This window comes from Pteropus medius, unplaced genomic scaffold, assembly GCF_902729225.1.
Source record: "Pteropus medius unplaced genomic scaffold, Ma_sr-lr_union100, whole genome shotgun sequence".
NCBI lineage: Eukaryota > Metazoa > Chordata > Mammalia > Chiroptera > Pteropodidae > Pteropus > Pteropus medius.
The window spans coordinates 29,129,347-29,145,054 of NW_024351730.1; the positions used below are offsets into that span (position 1 = coordinate 29,129,347).

The following is a 15,708-nucleotide window of genomic DNA, read 5'->3' on the forward strand; positions in this document are numbered from 1 at the left end:
TTGGACATTTCATATAAATGGAATCATATAGTATGTGACCTTTGGCGTCAAGCTACTTTATCACTTAGCACAATGTTTTCAAGTTTCATCCATGCTGTAGTATGTATCAGTACTTTATTACTTTTTATGGCCAAATAATATTCTATTGTACAGATATATTACATTTCATTTATCCATTCATCAGTTAATGAACATTTGGATTGTTTTCATTTTTTGTCTATTATGGGTAATGTTACTTTGTGTCTAAGTTTTTGTGTGGACATGTTTTTATTTTTCTTGATATATACCTAAGAGTGAAATTCCTGGGTCATATGGTAACTCTACATTTAACTTTTTAAGAAAATATCACATTGTTTTCCAAAGTGACTCCACCATTTTACATTCCAACCAGAAATATATGAGGGTTCTAATTTCTCCATATATTCACCAAAACTTGTTATTGGCTGTCTTTGTGATTTAGTCATCCTAGTGTATGCAAAGTAGTATCTCATTGTGGTTTTGATATTTGCATTTCCTTAAAGACTAATGATATTCAGCATCCTTTTATATACTTTTTGACCATTTCTTCACCTTTTTTGGAGAAATATCTATTCGGATTCTATGCCCATTTTATAATTGTTATTTATCTTTTTTTTCTGAGGGTAAGAAACATTACATATACCTTATATATTCTAGTTATGAATCTTTTATCAGATGTATGTTTTGTAATATTTTTTTCTATTTCATAGATTGTCTTTTCACTTATTTAAGTCCTTTCGAAGCACAAAAGTTTTTAATTTTGATGATATACAATTTATCTATATTTTTCTTTTGCACTTGTATTTTTAGAAAATGTTGCCTAATCTAAGGTCACAAACCTTCACTCCTTTGTATCTATGTTTTCTCCTAAGAAATTTGTAGTTTTAGCTATTACATTTAGATCTTTCATCCATTTTCAGTTCATATATATATATGTATATTATTAGGTAGGTGTCCAACTTTATTTATTTTTTTTGCATGTAGATATCAAATTGTGCCAACATTGTTGGAAATACTATTCAATTGAATCGTTTTGGCAACCCTGTCAAAACTCAATTGACCATAAATGTAATGAGTTATTTACAGACTCTCAACTCTATTTCATTGTTCTATATTATCTTCATGCCAGTACAACACTGTCTTAAAAAAAAAAAAAGGCTCAATTCACTTTATTTTTCTTGTATAAAATTATGTGGTGGCTACAGCTGGAGCATAGGTCTTCTGCACTGGATAGGGAGACTTGGTGAATACAGTCTCTTTCCAGAAGTTGGGGTGAGATGTAGGTCTTAGAGATGGCATCAAAGGTGGCCTTGGCAAAGTTCCCCAGGGTAGCAGTGCAGCCCCTGACTGAGGAGAAGCAGTCGTGGATACCAGCTATCATCAACAGCTTCCTTGGCACAGGGGTTGAGAAAATGCCAGTTGCCCCAGGGAGCGGGCATGAGGCACACTAGCACAGAGCCACAACAGCCAGTCACCTTGCAAGGGAAAGTGTGGGGCTTGCCGATCTTGTTCCCGAGTAGCCTCGTGGCACAGGAGTGATGGAGAGCTTGGCTAGGATGATGGTCCCACAGATGGCTGTGGCTACTTCTTTGGAGCACTTAACACACAAACTGACATGTCCACCGTAGTTCCTGATGGCAACAAATGCCTTGAACCATGTCCTCTAGCCAACATGAGTCTGCTTTTGTACTGGCATAATCTTCAAAACCTCATCTTTGAGAGATATTCCCAAGAAAAAGTCAATGATCTCAGGTTCCTGATGGGCAGGGGAAGGAGAGATCTCTTCCAGGGACTTGATCTTCATGTCTTTGACCTTAGGCAGCACCTGCGTCATCTGCCTTTTGGTATTTTCTAGGAGAAGCAACACTGTCTTGATTACTGTAGCTTTGTAGGAAATTTTGAAATCTGGAAGCACAGGTCCCAGATTTTTGGGACCTGTGCTTCCAGATTTCAAAATTTAAAACTTTGTTCATTTTTCCCCAAGATTGTTTGGCTTTTCTGGGTTCCTTACATTTCCATAGGACTTTTAAGGTCAGCTTGTCAAAATCAGCAAAATGTCCAGCTGAGTGTTTGATAGTGATTGCACGAAATCTGTAAATCAAGTTAGGGAGTATTGCCATTTTATCAATATTATGCTCAATCCATGAACATGGGCTATATTTCCATATATTTAGGTCTTCTTTCATTTCTTTCAACAATGTTTTATAGTTAACTATTTATGTCATACATTTCTTTTGTTAAATTTATTCCTAAGCATCGCATTCTTTTTGAGGCTACTGTAAAAAAAAAATTGTTTTCTTAATTTCATTTTTGGATTGTTCATTGCTACTATAAAGAGGTAAAATTGTTTTTTGTATATTGATCTTGTACCCTGCAACCTTGGGGAACTCAATTATTACTTCCAATTTTTTGTGGATTCTTTAGTTTTTCTGTATATGAGATCATGTCATCTGCAAATATAATTTTACTTTTTCCTTTTCAATCTGGATACCTTTCATTTCTCTTTCTTTCCTAACTTGCCTGGCTAGAACCTTCAGTACAATGCTGAAGAGAAATAACAAGAGTTGACATCTTTGTCTAGTTCCTCATTTTAGAAGAAAAGCATTCAATCTTTCGCTCTTAAGTATAATGTTAGCTGTGGGGTTTTTTAAAGGGCTTTTATGAAATTAAGGAATTTCCTTTCTATGTTAGTCTGCTCAGGCTGTCATAATAAAATATTATAGACTGGTGGTTTAAACAATAGACATTTTTTCCCTTACAGTTTTGGAGGCTAGAAGTCCAAGATCAAGGTGCCAGCAAGGTTGGATTCTGGTGAGGCCTCTCTTCCTAGATTATAGATGGCCTCCTTCTTGTGTCCTGACATGTACTTTATCGTGTGTGTGTGTTGGCGGGGGCTGGGGGGGCGCGGGGAGTAGGGAGAGATTGATTTGTGGTGTCTCTTTTCTTGTAAGGACACCAATCCTATCAAATTAGGGCCCTACCCTTAAGACTTTATTTAACCTTAATTACCTCCTTAAAGGATTTATTTCCAATAAGTTACATTGGGGGTTAGGGCTTTAACATGAATTTTGGGGGGTTTTGAATTTTGCTGGATTCTGTTTCCTAGGTTTTTTGCTTTTGGATTTTTTTTTTTTTTTTTGAGAATCCATAAGAAATATTGATCTGTAGTTTTCTTGTTGTATCATTTGTCAGGTTTTGATATCAAGGTAATACTGGCCTCATAGAATGAGTTGGGAAATGTTCCCTTCTCTTTTATTTTTTCAGAAGAGTTTGTGAAGGGTGGTTTTAACTCTTTAAACGTTTGGTAAAATTCACCAGTGAAGGATCCAGTCCTGGGTTTTTCTTCCTGGAAAGTTTTTTTTTTTTTAATTATTAATTCAATCTCTCGTTCAGTTTTTTTTATTTCTTCTTGAAGTAATTTCAGCAGTTTTTATCTTTCTAGGACTTTGCCTTTTTCACCAACTAATTTGTTGGTATACATTTGTTTGCTGTATTCCCTTACAGGGAAGTTGCAGTGTCACAAAGTACACTGTTCTGAGATTCATTCATTAAAAAAATATGTTCCTTGGATTGTTGCAAGACTATTTCCAGAGTTCTGAAAAAAAAAAATGATTTTGACAATTTTTGCCACTGTTCTCATTGCTTTTATGGAGAAGTGAAATTTTGGATGCCCTTACTCTGTTATTCTAGAAGTGCTTCTGATTAATGTGTTATATATCCATTCCATATGATCATTTTTTGAGTTAAAAATGAATTTAATAATGATGATTTTAGTGCCTCAGACTCTCCAGGAGAGTTGGAAAGCCACACTTGGGAACTCTTATCCAGGAACTGTTTTCAAAATCAGAAATGGCTCCATAAAGACACTCCTGTTTCTACTGCTGCTGCTCCTGCTGTACATAGATGCTGCAGCTTTCACCATTGACATTATCAATGATAGATATTGGATGTTGCTGCTAGAACCACAGCTCCTTTGGAAAAGTACCTGCCACCATGGCTGCCACCTGTTCTTGCATTGATTCCACTAAATCGGTTTGATTGACTAGCTTCTGTCTCAAAGTCCTAATGTAGAGAATTCTGACTAGAGAGCTGAGGTCACACCCTTGTGCTCTGGCAGTAACGGAGCCTGGGATAGTGATTTTTAAATTTCTGTATATTAGAAAACGATATTTGTAGAAACAATCAGAAACCAAGGAAGAAGAAATGATTTTCATTTGTTTCTTCCAGGGACTTGAGGCCCTTACCTTTCTAGGACTATCTTAAATTCTGAGATTGAGATTCCCTTAATCTGGGTTATCTTTTTTTGAGAGCTCTTTAATGGAGTAATTGGGGTATCAAAATCTCCACCTGGGGTTGGACCTAGGCTTTTGACTTCCATGTCCTTATTTCCGTAATATCATCAAAACCCAGCTTTAAGTGCTGGGCTTACTTTTTTAGGTTTCAATTTTCTCTTAGATTTTAGCCTGGTGGATTTCTCCTCTTTTTAGGCTCTTTTAGTTGTTGTTGTTGTTGTTTAAGAAAATTTAAAAAATCTTTTTCATCCTGCATTATTATTGTCTTCAGGATTGGTTTGAATTACTCAAGCTGTATTTGTTGAAAGCAGAAGTAAATACTTTTTGAAAAAGTACATATATACCTTTATATAGGTATATGTATACACCTGAGTATATACTCTTAACACTATATGTAGGACTGTGCTAATACATGGAAATGTGAATATATAATGTGAAATACAAAAATAATAGGATATAATTTTAGGAGCAATTTATGGAATAACCTGAGAAACTCTTGGTTGACCTCAGACTGCAATCTTTTATTTTTTACACCTACAGCACCTAGTCTCCTAGGTGGTCTCCCATCCAAGTACTAACCAGGCCCAACCCTGTTTAGCTTTGAGATCGGACGGGATTGAGCTTGTTCAGGGTAGCATGGCCATAGACACCCCTTGGTATTCTTAATGAAGAGTGATTTTATTTCATCAAGGAGCAAATTTTACACACGAGAGTTTAAAAAGATTCAGATTAAAAAAAAAAAAGATTCTAGCCTAGTAATACTGTGGATCTTGGCCATGGGTCAATGGCAAATCTCTGTACCTGCCATCAACACCAAGACCTTCCTCTCTTAGAATCTAAGATTATATATATATATATATTCTCACCATCAGCAGAGAATCAGAAGTGGAATAGTATGTCTGAATTTGTCATTGTCTTATATAGGGAATACAGAGAAAATAACCCTTTTGCTAATATCTGCATCTTGGTGTTCCATAGCAACTAAAGTAACTTTAAATTGAAATACAGGAAGACCTAGACCATAGTAAAGTTCTTCTTAGTTTTGACAGGCTCTAAGTCCTCATGTTTATATCCATTTTTAACTAAAAAACAAATATATGAAAAAAATAGAACTATGTGTTTTAAATGGGACCGAAGGTACAATTTGGGGGTCTTTTTACTTCTGAAGTCATTCAAATGCATAATTTTAAAAAATTATAATTGTATCCATTCCACAAGTATTTGAAAATATCGTTTTCCAGATTATGAAAGTAATGCATACTCTAAAATGCCTTTTCTTTTCCTTAACTTCAATGATATGCTAAGTATAGTTCTAAGGCCCTGGAAGTTCTCCCTTTTCTGAGGAGGATACATTCCAAGACCCCAGTGGATGCCTGAAACCATGGATAGTACCTAACCTGATACTGCTTTTCTATACATACAAACCTATGATAGTTTATGTATAAATTAGGCACAATAAGAGATTAACAGTACCTAATGATCAAATAGAACAATTATAATGATATACTGTCATAAAAGTTAATGAGAATGTAATATTTCTCTCCAGCAAAAAAATTATTTTTCCTTCACAATTTCACGGATTACTGTAGATCTTAGCAATCTCAGCATACGATTTTTTTTTTTTTTAGAACTTTCACCTTTTCACTTTAAGTACTATGGGACAAAGACTTCTTTTTTGGCATATTTGAATTGCCAGCATTGCTACTCTTGAGTTTTGGGGCCATTATTACGTAAGAATCACTGGAACACAAGCACTGCAATACTGTGACAGTAAATCTAATAACTGAGACAGGTACTGATAATGGGTTGGGAGTGTGTACAGTGTGGACACGCTGGACAGAGATGATTGATGCCCCAGGTGGACAGCACAAGATTTTATCACGCTACTCAAAACGGTGCACAATTTAAAACTTATGAATTGTTTATTTCTAGAATTTTCCATTTAATATTTTTAGACCACGGTTGACTGTGGGTAACTGAAACTGTGGAAAATGAAACCACAGAGGGCCTACCGTAGTTATGAACAATTCTTGGGACTTATTTTCAACATTGTGAAAGTCTGGTAGAAATCACATATTTAAAAAATCAGCACAACTTAACAAAATCGTTTTTGATTTTAACTGGCATTATAGTAACTTGGTGGCATGATACTATCACATACTGTAGAAGTTCTGACAGCTATAGGCCTTTAATCAAAATATCATCACATTAATGAGCAATATATTTGACAAGTACAGCCATTCAAAACACATAGTCCATAGGGAGAAAATATTTAAAAGGTTTCCTGGTATTAAAAAATGTTGGAACTACTCTAATACCACGGAGCCCCCACTACGACACCCTCTCATTTCATCCCTCTGCTTGCATAATCTATGAAAAACCTGTGTTAATGTCTCATGGTTTAAATAATCAATCAATTCTATTGGGCATTTTTCTCATGGGAACAAGTAGTTGCTCTAGATAATCCAGGCTTCATTTTCAGAGGAACAAGAATTAATCAATTATAATAAAATCTTACTTTCCTGCAAAAGATATCAGCGCTCATAAATTAATTGTATTAAAGACTGCTGACCAGTCTTAATGCTTAAAATTCATTCCCAGAACAAATAGTTCCATTCAAAATCTAGGCCTCAGAGATGCTTAATAGTAGCAACTTTATAGAAATTTAATAGTATCCAAAATGTAATAAGTTGGTACTTTCAATTAGCTGACTTCCCCAACTTGAAAAATCAGGGGATAGATCAAGGTATTTCGCATAGGGCCTTTTGTGGAATTGGCCATTACTGTCTCTCACCAATAGAACAATCGCCCTATAGAGTATTCTGCAGCCAACACACATAAATACCCAAGTACCATATGAAGAAAACTACCTTTGTGCAACCTCAACAATGCCAGCAAATTCAATAAATTTTAGTCAGGTACCATAAAAGCAATTTTGAGCCTTTAAATGACTTTCGGAAAAGTCTGTAATTTCCTAGAAATTACATTTAAAAGACAGTTTTTGTCTGAAGAGAATCTTTTGGTGTCTCACAAGATTACCATTGGAATGAGAAAATTTGCCAGGATAGTTTCTCACATAACTTGTGCTGGTCTTTGATAAACTATTCTTACATTGCTTTTCGAAATTCCTAAATTTTAAGTAACAAATCAGATTACTTTGACTACCTTTTTTCAAACTACACATCAGCCCCACCACCCTGAGATTGATATCCCTCTCATCTTAAATGAGTAGAGGAATCAAACCAGAGATTAAACTGCCACTATCAAGTTAACCTCAATTAAATCTTCAGAATGTTCAGCATTACTCTATAATCTCCAGAACATCACTATATTCTTTCCTAGTTTATAAAAAGCAGTGGTTGAAGTGTTGTTATTCAATCAAAACTTGCCAAAATTCCACATCCAATTTGACTAGGTACAAAATACCAAAACTTTCCCCACACAAATTGTACAACAGCCATTTTTATGGACGACACATTTTTTTAGTTTATACACTTCAAGTTTTAGTGTATTGATTGTCTCAACAAACTCATGAAGTCAATCAGTTAAGAATCTACACCACCTTGACCACAACTCTGGCTAATATGCTTAAACGACTATTTAGTTGCACTGATTTTGCTCAGTAAATTTAAACCACAGATGGCAGTTCTATTAGGTTGGGAAGTTTGAGGAATTTTTGGAGAATATTTCCTGGTTTTACTCAATGGTAGGATCAATTCAAATGGTATATATTCATTTCTTGTAACTAAAAATTGTAGATACCTAGTGTCCTTGAATCACCTTTTTAATCAGTAAGTTTACCATTTGTGGTTGACCTACCAAACTTGGCAATGGGAAGTGAAAATTTTCAGATGCCTTATTAAAATTTATGAAGATTAGCACAGAGTCCAGTGAGACTATGGAAATTACTAAGGTTTCTGTTAAGATGAATACCACCACATAAAACTTGGCTAAAACAATTCAGGAATATTCAAGACATACAAGCTAGTTTAGAATGTTTATCAGTTGAGATTTTCTACCTCCGCCCCTTCAACTGTCCGATAGCTTAAGCTCTTGAATACTTAGGAATGAAACCTTGACACTAACTTTACTGTTCACCCAAATCGAAGTGCCTACAGAACTTGGCCTTGGCGTATTTATTTCTAATTTACTTCAGTTGACATTTAATTCAGCCTAAAATCTAGTTGAGCCCAAAGCCCCTGAGGGGGTAAGGGGAGAGTACCTTCTCACTTCCCTTTCAATTCTTTTAAGAAAACTAAATCATCTCTAGATGTAGTGTATTTCTCAAATGTCATATATATCAAGACTTGATTGAAGAGTTTGGATTTTGTTTAAAAAGCCTTTATTCATTTTTGATCAGGGAAAGGACAATCTCAATGTCAACTTGTCACCTAATCATAAACTTCAACTTACAGGATTCACTGCCCTAAAGACACTGTACCTACTGACTTTGACAACATAACTTAAAATGGAAAGTATCCCTTCTGTCCCTTAGGGTTACGCTGAAAAGAATAAAGAGAATCCCTTGCAATAGCCAACATTGGTACTTGGCCTAGGTTAAGGTGAAAACAGCAACAGGAGCAAAACAAGGAAGGCCAAGCCAAGAGCATTTTAACTTGATAGTCCAGGGAGTACAAACATCATTAACAAAGAAAAGTTGCAGGCACCCAATAAAACAAAAAAGGCAGGTTCATCAGCATAAGTTTACACTCGGTTGAAAAGTGCAGATCAACTATTCCACATATGAACATGTATGCCAATCCTTAATGGCTAAAAAAAAACCCAGAGACAAAACTTAAAAACCTTATTAAATCCAGTTAACTACACTGAATAGAAAATTCAAAGCTTGGATTTACCCAGGAAATCCTCCAAAATCTAGAGCTAAAACTGCTTTTTAATGCACCAGGAAGAATTGCTGTAATGACAGGACTTGGTCACATCTAGATTTGCATTAACATATGTAAGATTTAAAGCATATCTTTTCCTACTACTCCTATGTCTGATTATGGATATGCTTAGCTACTCGGCTCATGCACTAACTGCATTAATAATGATGAAATCTACTATGGCTTTTTCTAAAAGCTCACACCACATAACAGTTAATATCCAATATAGCTTCCTAAGAACACCCCAAAAGAAAACACTATTGAATTTGGTGCTTGCTGTGCCATACCAAGAATACAACAAATTTACTTAGCCAGTACCTCAAATATCTCAATCTAATAACTCATACCCACCTGCCAAAATCCTTGTAATAACTATTTTTGATACTTTCAAACTGTAGCTCCTACAAGTTTAACAGTGCCTTTTCCCTGGGTATATCTGGACATTCTAATCTAGAGTTAAAATCATGGTATTATGATTACACAAAGGTGTTTTTAGCCTACCAGTAAGCAGTATTTATCAAATCATAACAAATGGCTTCCCAAAGACCAAAACAAAGCAGAATCTTTCTGTTCAATAAAAGGAGCTACCAACAAGCTTTGTGCCATTAAATGGGGGTACTTTTCTTCAGAATGTAATTCAGAAGACTCGTGGCCTACTAGAAAGCTTCCACTATCACGACACTATAACATGGAGACTTTCATGACAAAGACTCCAGATATACAGAGAGGAAAGCACATTTTAAGTATGGTGAAAGCCTCAGTTAACAGGGAAATGAAAACTGAAAGCATAGAATACATCTAACAAAAATGGGGAACAGGGTGACACTGTAAAGCTGGCTATTCACAAGGACCAGTTTCTCCCTACAGACCAATACCCCTTACAAAATAAACTGTGCCTTAATTATTGCTTATTTAAAATTACACTTTTACAGAGCTATTTAGTACCTGACGCAGAAAAACAATTACATAAGGAAGCATTTATTTGAGGTTTAACATGAAATCATACAAATAAAATTTGTATAAACACAAATCCACATTGAGTCATAACACAGATAGCAAAAGACAAAGTAAAAACAAAGAAAACTAATTGGCGGCTATATACAGTTGGACACAGTTGTGTCTTGTACACTAGAAAGTCTTTTACAAAATTATCATCTTAGATCAACAGAAGATCAATCTTCAACGTTGTCCTGCAAGATGGGTTACTTTAGCAATTTCCTCCTAAAAACAAAAACAAAATAGCAATTAGATTTGTACAACTCTGACAAGCTTTCAAAGGTCCACTTTCATGAATTGTTTTAAGTCCTCAATTTATTCTTTTCTTCAATAATTAAAGATCACATGCATATCCATTGGCAAAATGAAGTTTGGGTAACCAATAAATTCACCCTGGAGTTCCCAAATGATAGAAAAGAATCTGGGAATTGAATCTTCCCGTTGAACTGTGGCTAGATTAAGGTCTACAATAAGCATCTCTAGTAAACCAAGCAAAATGCTTTTACAAACATGAATTTATAATGGCTTATTATAGTTCAAGAAAACAAATTGCTCTGTGCATATGATCTTTAATTTTTGTCCCAGATTTTAAAGTTCTTGTTTTGGTTTGTAGATTTCACTATTAGCTATAAAAAGAAAAAGCAAGCATTAAATCTTAAAGAATGAACACTTAAAATGAGGCTCCACAATTGAAATACAACACTAAACAGAAGACCAAAATGATTAAGCTGTAAAAAGGCATTTATGTACTTTAACTCCTGTAAAAAACCATTTAAGTTAAGTTTAGACACTTAATCTTCAAAAAAGATTAAAAAAGAAGCCAAAGTCTGAAGTTTTCCACTTTAATCTTTACGCTGGTACATGAAGTTGGAAGAGACCATACCACAGGACAGCGTTTTCTGGTGTATGCCTTGCGCTCTGCCCGCAACGTGCGACCCCCAGAGATAGACGTGGTCAGGGTGACACACGGCCTGCAATGAAGTTCCCGCTGGCGGGTACAAACAAGGTATAATGTCAGAGTTAGAAGACAACATTCGTGTTTTCCTTAAGTTGTACCCATTTCAGTACTTTACCTGTTAATAGTTCTAAAAAAGTTTAATTATTCCTCTAGACCACCTGGTACACAAAGCAAACAGAAAAACTTGTAAGTTTTTCTGTAATACTAAAGAAAGTGAGGTAAAACTTTAAAGTTAAAGATCTATAGACACTTTAGGCAAAACAGGCTTATAAAGCAATTAAAAAATTAACAATTTAGTAAAAACAGGCTACATAATATTTTGTTTTTACTTGTTTTTCATTTGTCTATTGATCTTTAAATTAAATTAGACAGTTCCACTGGTGTCTTGTACTCTTATACACACCTGTTTTCTCCCCAATGTCCTCCTTTAGTATGGTTGATAATTGTTTTGATGATTGCCACCCCCTCGAGACGCCTTGCCATAAGTGCTCTGTTGGCCTATTTTATAAGACAAAAATTTTTATTAAGATTAATTTTCTATGAAATAGTTTCATTATGTACCCAGAAACTATGAAATGCATAAAACTGCATGCCAACTATAAAAACATTTTAATAGCCATTATAAACTAGCCATATTACAAATTCTTAAATATTTGTAAACAGTTTCTCTGTATTAGTATAATCACCCTACAAAATACCTCAAAAATTTAACTCCAAACACTTCAAAACATAGAAAATCCAGACATAATCAATTTTAGAATGGGATTGTAACTTAACACTGAATTTTAATATCATTGGTTATAAAATTAAGTTAAATATTCTTACCACTGTAGTCTGTATATCCCTGTCCATATCCATAGTTCCCATAGTTATACCCAGTATAATCATAGCCGCCATAGCCACTATAGTTTTGATCACCACCATAGGCACTATTGTAATTTCCATATCCTTGATCATAATAGTTATTAAATCCTTGGTTCCAGTTTTGGCCCTGACCTGAAACAATGCACAATGATTGTTAGGAAACAACTTCTGGCCCCAAACCAGACATTAAATGATGCTCTCCTGTCTTTCACTGTGTATTTTGAAAAGGCAGAATGGAAATCTATACTGACATCTGAGTGTTTAAAAAAAGGGGGAAAGTCCAATTGTGCCGGTATAAGGCTTCCTAAATTCAATGGAAAATCAAGACAAAGGTGAAGACAGGTAGACTGTCTAGCTTTTACAACAAGGACTCATGCCTAAGAAAACTTATCACACCAAGATATATCATGTAATCTTAACTATATTTAATGCTATTATTTTCCCATCAGTGATGACACTGTCACAGTGGCTATTCTTTGAAGTAAAATCAGTGAACTCAATATCAAAAAACCCCAGCTAAAATAAGCATTTTCCATGTTGAAACAATTTAAATTTGGCTATACTTTCTTATGGGCTTATTCATATTTAGCAATTTACAGCTTAAACCACTGAGTCGTTTCCCAAGTAATAAATCTCACCTCGGCCTCGACCCCTAGTACCACCTCGTCCACCAGCTGCAGCACCTCTTCCTCCTTTTTGTTGTTGCTGTTGCTGCCTATATACCTCTTTGGGCTGTGCAACTTTGATTTCACACTATAAACAAATTTTTAAGAGTAAACGAAACTGTTACTTTAGTTCAAGTGTTAAGCCATTTTATTCTCAAAAAAGATTGAGAAATTCACTAATAAACCCCCACAATTTCCACTTAATATAATTTAAATAGCTTTACCTTCCCCGAACCAATTTGATGATATCTGCTTTCTAATAATTTCTTTACTGGCTCTTCATCTGTGTATGTGATAAAACAAAATCCTCTTCTTTCATTTGTTTTTGTATCCATGGGAAGTTCAATATTTTCAATCTGAAATCAAGATGAACACTCAAGATCATCTAGTAATGGTAAAAAGCTACCAAAAGGTTTGCAATACCACAGGTCCTTTCAAGCTTCAACATAATCACATGACGTCTATGTAGAATCCACTGCTTTAATGACTGATCTAATTTGTTTCTTCTATTAAGTATTGAGAGGGAAGAGGAAAACCTCATTATCACTTCATACCCAATAAATGCCACTAGTTAATAACTCCAAACACTGACTACACCAAAGCATCCATGTTTTAGCCAACATAAACTAGATATTGGTTTCTATTACAGCACAGAAAGCAGTGATTAAAGCACGGTGACTGGAAGGAACCTGAACAGTTATTTAATCTCACCCTCACCTGACATGTGAATTTGTTCTGTAATATACGGGCCATGGATGAACAGTACAAAAACACATCAAATATAAAATACACATTAACACAGAGCGCACCTCTCCAAAGGCTCCAAAATATTCTTTAATTTGTTCTTCAGAAGTATCTGGGCTCAATCCACCCACAAAAACCTTTTTTGGGGGTTCCTTCCCCTTTAAAGCTTTGGCCCTTTTGGGGTCTATCAATTTGCCATCCAGTTTGTGTTCCTTCAATTCCAAAACCTAGAAGAGATTTTTATTTAGCCTGACAGCAATATACAACCAAACCTCTGAACAATTTGCAAAATGCACACAAAGCAACACAAAGCAAAACAGTCCTACCTTATCAACACTAGCAGCATCTTTGAAAAGCACAAATCCAAATCCTCTTGATCTTCCGGTGACTGGATCTGTTTTAATTGTGCAGTCTACAACTTCCCCAAACCGAGACAAATATTCAGTCAGATCTTTCTTGCTTGTATCCCAGCTCAAGCCTCCAATAAACATTTTACTAAAAATAAAAATTATTTTTTTAAAAAGTTAGCTGCAACTCAAACGATTACATCGATTCTGATTACATTTAACTATAAGTAAACACGGGTAAGTTTAACCTCTATCCCCATGTAATTTAATCCGTTTTCAACAGGCCACAAAAATCCCAAAATTCCATCGAGATCAATTATTCAAAACAGTGAACAGTTTGCTCGCCACACTGCATAACGCAAAGTTTAAACGAGACCAACGATGTACGTTAAACATTATCTTAGTTTAGAAAGTCCAACCTAAATAATCCCCCCACAATTTAGATCCACCCTCTTCCTGTCAAGCTAACGTTCCATCTAAATAATTCATCATAACGCATTCTGGGTATTTGGTGCCCAAACCGAGAGTTGTAAACTCTCTCCAAGAAAACTGCGTTGAGCCCTAACAGACACAATGAAGAGGCGGCGGCAGCTGCAGCATGTGGCGCAGCGAGACCGGCCCCTCCCCCTCGGCCCCACGCGGCGCCTGCGCATTCGGACCACCGACGCCGCCGCCCTCCGCCTCCAACTCCTCCGCCCTTCCCCCACCTTCCGCGGGCCTCTCTAGTCACCCCGTCTCCTACTTTCCTCTTTCTTCCAAGCTAGGGGGGCTCAGCGGGCACGCGAGGAATCGACTCCGGGCAAGAATGTAGGCAGCGCGCGGCTCTCGAGGGATCAAGGGCGCGCATGGCGCGCTGGGGGACGGAGGGGAGAAGAAAAGCGTGCGGTACCCGTCATCCTGCTGGTTCTTGCTCGCGTTGATCTTGGATCCCTCTGCGAATTCCTCTATGTTGCTGTACTCGTTCATGTCCTCCATGGTGGCGGAGTTGTCGGCCGGGGGGTGCTGGCGCGCAGTCCGAGTCCCGGCAGCAGCAGCGGCGGAGCGTTGTATGGAGCTGGATTTAAAATGGCGGCGGAAGAGATCCGGGCGCCGCCTGCGCCCTCCCTTTATAGCCGCCCCGCCCGCCAATCGGGAGGGCTGCTGGGCGGTGACGTGGCGTTGGGCCCGGCGCGCCCCCTGCCGGGCAGAGCTGGGAGCGAGCGAAGGGAGGAGTGGGGCGAGCTGCCTCGGCGCCCGCGGCCGCCAATGGGAAAGGCTGCGGGAGGCTAAAGTAGCGGGAGCGGAGGGAAACAATGGCGGCGGCACATGGGAAAGCCGGGGCGGGACCTCCATCGCGGCCCTCCGGTGAGGAACGAGGTCGCGGGTGAAGGGGACGCGGGCTTGGGATGAGAGAAGCGTCAGAAGAGAAAAACGAAGGGGAGAAAAGTCCTGGGGTCAAAAATCCCGAGCAACGCCGTCGCAGGGCCAAGTCCCTCTTGCCTTGAGAGCCTTTGTCTCTGGCGTCCGGTCCAGCCCACTCCTAGCAAAGAGCCGTCAACCCCTTTTTCCGCCCTTGGTCCACCAGTGCGGAGCTGCTGCAGCGGCGGCTATCGATTAGCACCGTGGCCGGGCTGCTCCGGAAAAAGGCGGACTGCACTCAGCATCGGCGGCTGAGGCGGCGAGCGCGCCTGCCCGTCCGCCGCGCGCACGCGTGTTTTGTCCTCGAGCTGGCTGGAACTAGCCGAACAGGAAGCGGGCGCGCGGCGGCCCCTCCGGGCAGCGGCGCTGCGCGGGCGCCTCTTCCGCTACCGCCGCAGGCGCGCAGGACGAGGGGAGCGAGTCTCCTAGGCGATCAGCCGGACCCAGGCCAACGCAGTCAAGCCAACCAGGACTCCGCACGGCCGCTTTTGCGGGCTGAGAATGGGAGGAGGGGTGCGGGCCGATCAGATTACTGTAAAT

The 15,708-nt window shown here is 37.9% G+C and overlaps 2 protein-coding genes and 2 pseudogenes across 4 annotated transcripts in view; 1 reads left to right on the forward strand and 3 right to left on the reverse strand.

The window, feature by feature from the left end:
• Nucleotides 1–1,206: 1,206 nt before the first annotated feature.
• On the reverse strand, nucleotides 1,207–1,852 carry LOC120588219 (40S ribosomal protein S2-like; annotated as a pseudogene).
• A 2,989-nt stretch (nucleotides 1,853–4,841) lies between these two features.
• On the reverse strand, nucleotides 4,842–4,958 carry LOC120588579 (uncharacterized; annotated as a pseudogene).
• Nucleotides 4,959–10,153: 5,195 nt separating this feature from the next.
• HNRNPDL (heterogeneous nuclear ribonucleoprotein D like) lies at nucleotides 10,154–15,697 on the reverse strand. 2 transcript variants are annotated; one of them, XR_005649209.1, is made up of 9 exons: nucleotides 14,660–15,618; nucleotides 13,750–13,918; nucleotides 13,489–13,650; nucleotides 12,904–13,035; nucleotides 12,653–12,767; nucleotides 11,976–12,146; nucleotides 11,554–11,648; nucleotides 11,076–11,180; nucleotides 10,154–10,417 (listed from the first exon to the last, which is right to left on the reverse strand). XR_005649209.1 is itself a non-coding variant. In XM_039845569.1 (8 exons), the coding sequence occupies exons 1-7, from the start codon at nucleotides 15,100–15,102 to the stop codon at nucleotides 11,578–11,580; spliced, it is 1,263 nt and encodes a 420-aa protein (XP_039701503.1). In that variant the 5' UTR covers nucleotides 15,103–15,697; the 3' UTR covers nucleotides 10,154–10,417; nucleotides 11,554–11,577. The 2 variants fall into 2 exon arrangements, 1 of the variants encoding a protein (XP_039701503.1); XM_039845569.1 differs by lacking the exon at nucleotides 11,076–11,180 and having other exon boundaries at nucleotides 14,660–15,697.
• Nucleotides 14,979–15,708, forward strand: part of ENOPH1 (enolase-phosphatase 1) — a 28,363-nt gene continuing 27,633 nt past the window's right edge. The window contains exon 1 of one of the 2 annotated variants that reach the window (XM_039845571.1): nucleotides 14,979–15,114. In XM_039845571.1, coding sequence (XP_039701505.1) covers nucleotides 15,076–15,114 — 39 coding nt within the window. In that variant the 5' untranslated portion in view covers nucleotides 14,979–15,075. Of the gene's footprint in view, nucleotides 15,115–15,563; nucleotides 15,703–15,708 lie in introns of those variants that run through there. The other variant, XM_039845572.1, reaches the window with a different exon arrangement.